This window comes from Anopheles marshallii, chromosome 2 (assembly GCF_943734725.1).
Source record: "Anopheles marshallii chromosome 2, idAnoMarsDA_429_01, whole genome shotgun sequence".
NCBI lineage: Eukaryota > Metazoa > Arthropoda > Insecta > Diptera > Culicidae > Anopheles > Anopheles marshallii.
This window is the reverse complement of record NC_071326.1, coordinates 3,466,023-3,475,680: the sequence shown is the minus strand read 5'-3', so window position 1 is coordinate 3,475,680 and position 9,658 is coordinate 3,466,023. Positions and strand designations below refer to the sequence as shown.

At 50.4% G+C, this 9,658-nt stretch overlaps 3 protein-coding genes across 3 annotated transcripts; 1 reads left to right on the top strand and 2 right to left on the bottom strand.

Annotated features, from left to right (window-relative positions):
* Nucleotides 1-575: 575 nt before the first annotated feature.
* LOC128708157 (FAM172 family protein homolog CG10038) lies at nucleotides 576-2,119 on the bottom strand. The gene is made up of 5 exons (XM_053803118.1): nucleotides 2,063-2,119; nucleotides 1,792-1,945; nucleotides 1,067-1,731; nucleotides 913-997; nucleotides 576-706 (listed from the first exon to the last, which is right to left on the bottom strand). The coding sequence occupies exons 1-5, from the start codon at nucleotides 2,117-2,119 to the stop codon at nucleotides 576-578; spliced, it is 1,092 nt and encodes a 363-aa protein (XP_053659093.1).
* A 1,563-nt stretch (nucleotides 2,120-3,682) lies between these two features.
* Nucleotides 3,683-7,240, bottom strand: LOC128706990 (integrator complex subunit 3 homolog). Its single transcript, XM_053801934.1, has one exon. The coding sequence runs from the start codon at nucleotides 7,238-7,240 to the stop codon at nucleotides 3,683-3,685; it is 3,558 nt and encodes a 1,185-aa protein (XP_053657909.1).
* Nucleotides 7,241-8,246: 1,006 nt separating this feature from the next.
* Nucleotides 8,247-9,374, top strand: LOC128707563 (vacuolar protein sorting-associated protein 37A). The gene is made up of 3 exons (XM_053802520.1): nucleotides 8,247-8,290; nucleotides 8,384-8,576; nucleotides 8,658-9,374. Exons 1-3 carry the CDS (start codon nucleotides 8,247-8,249, stop codon nucleotides 9,372-9,374), a joined length of 954 nt encoding a protein of 317 aa, XP_053658495.1.
* The last annotated feature ends 284 nt before the right edge of the window (nucleotides 9,375-9,658 follow it).

The window sequence follows — 9,658 nt, the reverse complement described above, 5'->3', positions numbered from 1 at the left end:
GTTAAGAAGCGTGCACTACGAGGCGAACGGTGAATAATTCTTTCTCTTGCCGATAGCATTGAGATCTACTGGAAATCGGGGAGTCTTCGCAGCTATTGATCTGCTTTTCAAGATATTGGTTTTCAAGATGAATGTAAACATATGCACCGGTTAAAACTTGTCCTTGTCCTAGCAACTACTGTAGCTCTAATAACACTGTAAGAGCTACAATCAGTCAAATTTAAATTAAGAAAATCACTATAAAACCCATTTGATTTCGTGGATTTTTCACTATTGTAGTATTGATTGTGCAGCCCATAGTAAGAACAATTTCCTTTCACAATTGTTGCTCAAATCGTTGTCCAAATTTATGATCTTACCGAGCTATCAGAACTCCACTACTATCTCGAGATCGTCGCCGTCAACAAATACGGTTCGGTCGGAGATACTTTTCGCAAACCGCCGTCCGATGACGACGATATCATTCGAAAACAATTTAATTATTGGTGATATCAAGTTAATTTTCACAATTTCGTGGCCTTCCATTACATTTTAAAGTTGGCTTTATTCTTATCATAGTTAACCATGCAGGACACTCATAGCTCGTCGCCCTTCACCTTCTTCATCAATGGTTCGGTCGCGCCCCGAAACTCCGCGTAGCGACTCTCGAGAAACTCGAAAAGGGCACTCATGCAACTGTACGATGTCATTTCATGTTTGGTGTGGCCTATGTGAAATAAGGAAGAAGAACGCCAATTAGACCATCACAGTTCAATCGCAGCTAATCATCATAATGTAGTTAGCCAGGCGCAGTTTGTAGCAGTTTGTCAAGTATCATCCGTATCGCAGCAGGCGCCTCGACACCTCTTCATAACACTCAAACAGCCGCACTTGACACACCGACCACATCCACAGTTTCGTCGTTCGTCTTACCTGCAGAGTGTCGGGGAATATCCTTCTTTGTGATTGTCAGCGGGGTATCGAGTGGATCCTTTGCCGTCACCCAATTGCGACCAATCTGAAACAAAAATGTAGAACATTAAAGTACTGCTCTCTTATATTTTTTTTTTCACAAGAATCATCCTACCTTCTTCAGCACCTCCGGCACGAGCGAACCAGCATGAACACTGTCGGTGAAACCTACGGCGAATACTTTGTCCCGGAAAAACTCCGGATAGCGTTGTGCCAGCTCAACCGTTACCACACCACCATAACTGTGGGCCACTATTGCTACCGATTGGGGTTTGCTAGTGAGAATGTATTTCTCCAGCACGGTTATGGCATGTTCGGTCGGATTGCTACTACCACGGATCGACTGTCTTGTCCCTTTCACCGTGCGATAGTTATCGTTCGTGTTCAGCAGTAGCACCTCATAGCCTAGCTCGCGACCTTTGTTGATGTACGGGATCTGCGTACCGGTATCGAGTCCATCGTTGATGATTAAACTGCGCGCCCATTGTCCTGCACGGACAACACCGCTGCCGTGTATCAACACTAGCAGCTTCTTCGGTTTATCCAACTTTTCCTTGGTGCTAAAGATGAACGTAGCCTGTTCGGGTGGCACATCATCCGGAACGTAAAGTTTCTTCATGCCTTCTTTCTCTTCCAGCCGGTGATAAACGTACTCCGTGATTACCTCACCCAACGCTTCATAGTGCACCTGGTTCTCCTTTAAGGATGTGTACACCTGATAGTCAAAGACACGATCGGTAAGCTTTCCCGTTTCCTTATCAAGCTGACGCAATTTTCCATCTAAAATAAACAGCGTACGTTTAAGAGTGTAACCAACGACATTGTTGCATGTAGACTCACCTTCATTGAATCCGTACCCGAATCCTTCCAAGGTGGTCGGATAGGTGCGTTCTTCGGTGGAAGCCATTCGAATAAGCGCTGTCGTCGTCACTACTACCTGTGGCCACCGTAACAACCCACTCGTATGGCCACGCTTTTGTGCTAGTTGGGCGTGCTGGAACAGACGAAGCAGAACCCTCATAAGCTATACAGCGCGTCGGAGCCGGTGTGCCGGGACAGTATTTTGATTGTGCAGCAAGTGCAGGAAAATCAGGCTTCACCGTGCACTAACATTAACCAACTGAAAAGCACCGAGGGCGAGCGGGATTATGTAAAACGCAGGATACATTGATTGAATAACCACCACCGAAAATCGAACGCCAACTTTGCACTTTGTTTATGGCCTCGAACTCGTCATGCGTCCGGTTCCGCCTTTTTTCCGTCGCGAGCATTTGTTTTGAAATGTGGTTTTCGTTCAGTTCGGCTGACAATACGGTTTCGTTGAAAAAAAAAACCACAAGCGTTTTTGACGTTTTCGTTCAGCTTGAAGCGTTTTCCAGTCCAAAAGCGCTCCACCTCGCAAAAACCGTTAACTGCAGTTGCATTTTGTTGGCTGCATCTTTTTTCAAAATTCAAGTGAGTTTTAATGCAACACCCACGAGGCGCACGTTTTACATCAATGTTCGCTTTATTTAATCTATAAACATTTTTTTAGAAATACTATTACATATTTTACGCAATTTCTAAGTGTGTATATTCTTTTGTAGCCGTGCTTTTCCCTTTTCCTACTGCTCCCACCCAGACCCCCCGGTGTAGATAGATGGGGATGCACATCCGGTTTACTCTGTTATCCTGCCGAATAGAGGATCGTGCTCGTAAGGGACACCCGCCGTCATCAGCTCGTCTTGCAACGCCCTACCGCGAGGAGCCCGGATTTTGATTATGCGACAATTACACGACACGGGGAAGAATTTATACCATCCTTTTTCCCAACGGCATAAATAATCCATTAAAATGAGTCCTTCGCTTACTCGACGCCCTTTTCCCCGCTGCCACCACTACCACCACCAGTCGTCATCTCCCAGTCTTCCCAACCCAATGTATCGCAGTGTGATGTCGATCAACCTTCTTCTCCGGGTTCTGATTTTGACCATAATTGTCGAGTTGAAGTCATGCCCTACTGTGTTAAAACACGCGTTGGCGCAAAACATTAAAAAAAAAACAAACTATGTATAATTTAAACAAAAACACACGTACAGAGGCCATATACAAATACACATTGAATATCACGAAGAAAACCCTCCCATATCTTCGTACGCATCACGACCAGCGAGAGGACGTGGAACGATTCTAATCGATACTGATAACTATTTAAAAACGATATTGTACAATATTGCATCTCAGGTTCACAATTTTAGGACGACCGTTCGTTTAGCATAGCAAACGAACGGATCGGCAAAACATGGATTAAAAGAAAGCTCGCGAAGTGCAGAAAAACTGCCTTCGAAGCTTCGTAGCGTTAAAAAATCGACCTTATACCATCCTGTTGGTTTAGGCGAACAGCGTGACCTCCATTGGCTTGCAAAGTTGCCTCACATCTGGAAGGGAAAAAGAAGGAAAGACAGACCGTGTTGGACCGGGTGGGTGCGTACGAGCGTGTGACCTACTCCCCCTCCCTCCCCCTTCCCATCTTCCCCCAAACTGATCGCGGATCGGTTAACGGTCCCTGCTCCTAAAAACAAAAGTACTGATCGTTGTGCCACCACCACCAACGCGGATGTGTCCATTGGATGGCATTGGGCAATAGAGCCGCGGCAAACTGTACACAATTACCTCCCATCGCCAGGCGCACCACCAACGGGAGGGCCGCCATCGTCACGCGCCGAACCAGTTGTTCCGCCGCCGAACGGTGTCAATCGGAATCGCTTAGCGTTTTCCTTCGCTTCGAGGCTTTCTGCTTGGACCAGTCTTCGTCGCTCGAGTCGTCACTGAAGTGGCCGGACGCTTCCGCCGCCTTCTTGCTGTTGTTGGCATGTGCTGCGGCGGCCGCCGCTGCCGCCTTTTCCGCCGCCGTCTCCTTCTTGTTCGAGGGTGCTTTCCGACCGCGACTGCTCGTACCCCGCCGGCCAACCGTGGTGGACGTTTCGTCTTCGGCCGCTAGTGCAAACAGATCGCTAAATTGCTTCCGTTGGCTTTCGGAACTGTGGGCGAATGCTTGCTGCAGGGCGCGCTGCATGTCGTTCTGTACAAACAGCCCGGTGCCGGTACCGTTCCCGTGCCTGCAGCTGCGCCTAAAATGTTCCAGATGGTTCAGCAACTGTTCCGAGGTGGGGGCCGTATTTTGTTGCGCGCTCTTCGAGGGCCGCTTGCGTTTGTTCGGTGAGTTGGAGGGATACTTCGAGGTGAGCAGGGCCGCAATCAGCTCGGACAGCTTTTCCTCAAACTCCTGGCACCAGTAGCGGAGGACCGAGGTTACGAACGGGTCGCCTCGGTGTTTCGTTTCCGTCTCGCGGCTTAGCAGCAACCGGACAAGCTCGGTGGTCGGTTTCTCGGCACGGAGCAGCAGCAGAATGGCGGTCAGCGCTTCCGCATGTGCACCGGACTCCAGCTCGGGGATTATCTCCTGGAACGTGTCGAGTGGGATGTCGTGGGCCTGCACCAGCTGCCAGATGCATACCTGCTCGAACGTTTCGTACTCGAGGCTCTTGCGCAGAATTTCCACGATGCCTTCCTCGTCGAACAGGATCAGCTTGCCCTGCGTGATGCTGTAGATGATGTCGCCCAGATTGCTCGCATCGATGCAGCCCACCAGCAGCCGCAGCACGGTCGTGTTGTTGAGCATGGTCTGCTTGAACTCCCGGTACATGTCCGGCAGGATCCACAGGAACATCTGCGTGTTGTGCTTCTCGAGCAGATTGAGATCCTTCTCGATGCAGTCGTCCACGGAATCGTCCGATTCGAGCGCATCGCACAGCACACCGTACACGGACGCCTTGAATGCGGTGCTGCCGGCGTTCTCTTTCCGTCGGGCCTGCAGCTTCCCGTGCACCTTCAGGAAGAACAGCAGCATGTAACCGGCCACATTGATCCGCGTCACGATGGCGACCAGCAGCGCTAAGATGCGCTTCTTACAGGACTCCTCGTGCTGGTACAGTAACCGGTAGGCCGCAAACAGTGGGTAGTTGATGCTTTCGGACAAATTCTCGTCCGTCTTCGACGCGGGGAAGTAGCTCTTGTCCGGCAGTGTCTGCTTGATCACCGATATCACACTCTCCGTGAGGTAGTTTTCCTGCTCCAGGTTGAGTGCTGCCTTCCCGCAGCTGCCCAGACTTTGCAACAGCGGCTCGAACGACTTGACGCTTTTCTCGCGCAGAAACTCTTCCAGATGGCCGTTCAACGTGTCCGGCAAGGCTACCTTTGCGATGGCCGGCTTCTCCAGCAGCCGTACCTTTGCCAGCGGCAGATCATCATCATCCGACACGTCCTCCGTTTTCGTGGCCGTCGTAGCAGTGGCTTTCGATGCGTCATCTTCATCGTCACTAAATTTGGGATCGTCCGCTGTGCCTGCACTGTCCGCTGATCGGGGCGTTTCTGAAGGTTTGGCAAAAGTTCCACCACCACTGGCTGCACTACCCGGCCCACCGCCACCTGCATGTATTCCGCTCGGAACACTTCCCGGTCCACCTGAACCGACGGTCGGTCCGGGTCCACTGGGAGGACCACCTCGCAATACTCCCTGTGTAATAGGCATCGTTCCGGTACCACTTGCCATAGGTCCTCTTAAGGCGAGCCAACCGGCTCCTACTCCCACTCCCCCTCCTCCTCCAACACCACCACCACCACCACCGCCTCCTCCTCCACTGTCGTGTGCTTTCCGTGAGGGATCCATTCGATTTAGTTGTGTGATATCGGTCTGGCTAGGGTGAACCGTATGCACGGGTGGAGGCATTAGATGGGGTGGAGGATGCTCCATCGGTTCACCGGGATAGTGCATCATCATCTGCGTCTCCATACCGGGCTGTGGTGGATGCATGCCGTACATACTGTTCGGCGGTACACAAAACTCACGGAAGTTTTCGCGCAACATTGCCTTCAGATCACGGTCCAGCTTGGGCGATTCAAACAACGGCACCAGATTCGGGATCACCTTCATCTCGAGGATCTTACGCAAGGAGTTGTAAATACCGGTCCGAATGCGATCCTCCCACTTTGGGTAAAAGTTCTTCATGATACGACAAAGGAAATCCAACAGCGTGCAGCTAACGAGCGGATGGTTCTTGATCGAATGGTACATCACCAGTATGCCCGGTTCCACGTTCATGATGTTGTCTTTGGCCGGGTCGAAAAACAGCCAATCGTAGAACAGGGCCAGCTTCGCATTAGCCAGCGTAACCGCATTCGTGCACGACGTCAACAGCCACCCGATGATGGCCCAGCGTGGAATAATGTCCGAACAGAGCATGTCGTTCGTCGGATGAATCGCACTGATAATGAACCGTATCAGATCGCACCGCAAACTCTGCGACTCGGGCGTGTTGAAGTACCGCTCCTGAAACCAATCCTGGTAGCGCTTTTGATTGCCGAACTTGACGTTGCTCGTGAGAAAGTGTATCTTGCGCTCGATGTCCGGCGTGATGCGGCCCCGCAGAAATCGCCGACTTGTGCGCGTCTGCAACAACTGCCACACACCGTTGAACGTGGGGCAGAGCGATTTCGGGTTGTACAGCATGTCCTTCCACAGCTGATCGAACTCCGGTAATCGGCCCACGTTTTGCAGCAACCGCACGAATTCCCGCCCGAGCGGTATGATGTCCATAAAGCGGTCCCGTATCAACGAGATTACAAACTTAACTTCCCTGTTGCGTAGATACACAAACTGTGGCCCACAGTGGTCCTCGATTAGCCGAACGAACGTGTACGCCACCGTGCCGATCAGAAACTGATCCTTCTCTAGCCATGCCCGGTGCTCGGTGAAAATGTCCAGCAAACCCTCGATCAGTGCAATGTTCTTCGGGCTAATGTCGCCACCGCTTGCCTGGCGCAGAATGTTCCACGCCAGATTGTCCACGTTCAGCACCTGGTTTTTGATCAGCTCGCGCAGCAACCAAAGCAACTGCTTACGCCCAACGTCCGTCAGCTTGTGGTACTTCTCCGCAACCAGCATGGCCAAATTGGCCGTCACGAACCCGAGCCCGTCCCGGGTTAGCAGCGTCAGATCGCGGTACATCTTTGGTGCACCGTTCGGGTCGGTCAGTATGATGTAGACGAGGGCGAGCGAGATTTCCTCGTGCTGCTTCTCCTTGCTGACCAGCGAGGACAGCAGGTCGTGAAAGTCCTTATCGCTGAGCCCCGCCGTCGTCTCCTCGAACGAGCGGTACGCCCGCATATACTTTTCCTCGTTCTCATCGCGCGCGTCGATTGTCTGCACGAACAACTTGCCCTCGAAGGCCACCTTCCCGCTCGAGTCCATTTGTGCGCGATCCGCGCGTCACTGTGTCCGCGTACGCGTCCGGGTCAATCGTCGCTAGCGGAGCTGAAGCCACCCTTCTTCTGGCGTTGTGTACATTCACAGACTTGCCGTGGTGTGTGGCGCGCGACCAAGAGCGAGAGTGTCACGCACACGGCACTCTTTTCACAGCACAGTGCATGCGAGTGCCAGGTGAGCTGGCGCTAGGAGGGCAACGATTTCGCTCGCCCGTATTCGTGTTGGCCAATCGTTGTCCGTTCCCGTTTACCAAAGCAGCAGCAGCAGCAGCAACCCGTTTTTTGCCGTGCCACTAGAGCTGTCAAAACGAGACCAAACCTATCAAGAAACGAACCCGCCTCTAAACGCATTTGTTCGAACTTCATCCAAGCTGTGTTCGAAAATGTTCGAACTTCGAGTGCTCGGTTCGATTTTTGCTCCAAAGGTGCATTTATGTTTTGTTCAATTATTTTAGTTTGGCTTGATTTTTGATAATTTTTGGTGATATTTTTTACCATTCTCATTAACTCCCGAAAATTCTTTCCTTTTTCCTTTTAATTCCCTTTGCTTCGTGTGGCCCAAAGTGCGTGGAGTTTTATGTTCTGACAAACGTGTCTGAAAATTCTATCTAGTATTCTTCAGCTTTCCGCGCAAAAGTTATCACACGTTTTGCTAAATTCTACATCATTCCATGCACTTTTCCGTCCCCGTAAAATCCATTCCACGCATCAACCCTGCACGATTCGTTCGAAGTTCGGCTGGAAACGCGATTTCGCTTCGACATCGCTGTCCCGAAATTTGACGTTTCGCGTAAATAAGAAAAACACAATGACGTCACAAACGTAACCAAAACAAATCAAAACATTGTCATCGCAATTTTTTCTGCTCCTCGCTCCGGCCGTGGTGTGTAAATCAAATTACCGATTATAAATGCCCTTCTCCTCGTAGGCCGTATTGGATTTTTGGTGCTGGATCATCGACAACACACCCCAGGATAGTCACATTCGCGACGATGCGTAAACGCCAGATCGATACGCTCAAGATATTCAACCACAAGTGAGCATAAATCCTAACTGCACCTGCAGTTTTGCAATTCATTAACGATTTTTTGCATGTTTTCTTTCTTGCTCCTTCGTTCGCGCACGCTAGTGTACAAGAGGTGAAAGAAAATGAAGAGTATTTGGTCAACTTTAACTGTGGTGGACGAGAAATTGCCATTAATATTTTGCTTGGGAGTGGTTTCCCGAACGAAAAGCCCAAGCTTATAGTGAGTCCGATTCTTCGCCATCCGTGGGTAAATGGAACGACGGGAGAAATAGATAATGCGCCCGGAATACTGAACGTAAGCCTATCAGCAATGCTCATTTCCTCACACACTGTCAGTTGCATTAATCGATTGATTTCTGTCCCTTGTCCATTCCAGTATACCATTCATTCCGATCTCGGAAGGATAGTGCAAGCGGTTGGAAGGGAATTTGAAAAACATCCTCCAAAGTTCGTGAATGAACCAACGTCCACACCGCAGCACCACTCCCAACATCACGCGCCACCAGCAGCGCATCAGGCGTGTCGAAACGGAAACGTCCAAGAGTTCGGTCCCGATAACCGTAACGCCCTTCTGTCCCCGTCACACGAATCGGATCAATTCGGTTTGCGAAATCTTTCCATCGATGAGCTGAGTCGGTTGAACACGGATGATGATTGTCTGGAAGAGTTTATCACAAAACTTCCCTTTGTGCAACATCAAAATGACGAAATGGATCAACTGCTGGCGGGCATAGAGTCGCTTGCCGTGGAAAATCTTGCCCGCAAGGAAGCAGTCGAGGAGCGCAAAGCGAAGGTGGAATCGCTAGCGCTCGAGTTCAAGGAACTGGGTCAGCAGTGGGAAAGCATGAACCAACGATATCAACGAAAGGCGGAAGATTTTTCCCCCCAGCACATCAAGGAGCTGTTGCAGATCGCCGTATCGACGGCGGACGGTAAAAGCGACGACGAGGCGCAACAGTTTCTCGCTGGCCAAAGTGACGTTGGCACATTTCTGCAAAACTTTATCGAATCCCGCAAACTGTACACGATGCGTAAAGCCAAAGAGGAACGATTGGTTCAGCAACTGACCGCACTGGAGCGTGCCGCCTTTTAAGGGTACTCCTCTACCGCAGCAAGTGGGGAATTAAAGCATGCGTTTTCTTGTGATATTCCAACGTAGAGGATATATTAATTATTAGAAATAAACATTCTTTCCCGAATGGAGCGTTTCGGTGACAATGATATGCGGCTCTTGTACAAAAAAAAACTGGCAAGCAAAAATCCGAGCTTTTGCGCAGTCTCGCGAAACGTTGCGATAGGTCTCCACAAGCTCTCCATTCTCGCGCGTGGCAGTGTGTGAATTTTCCGGCTTCGCTTTATTAGCGAATTAGAGAAAAT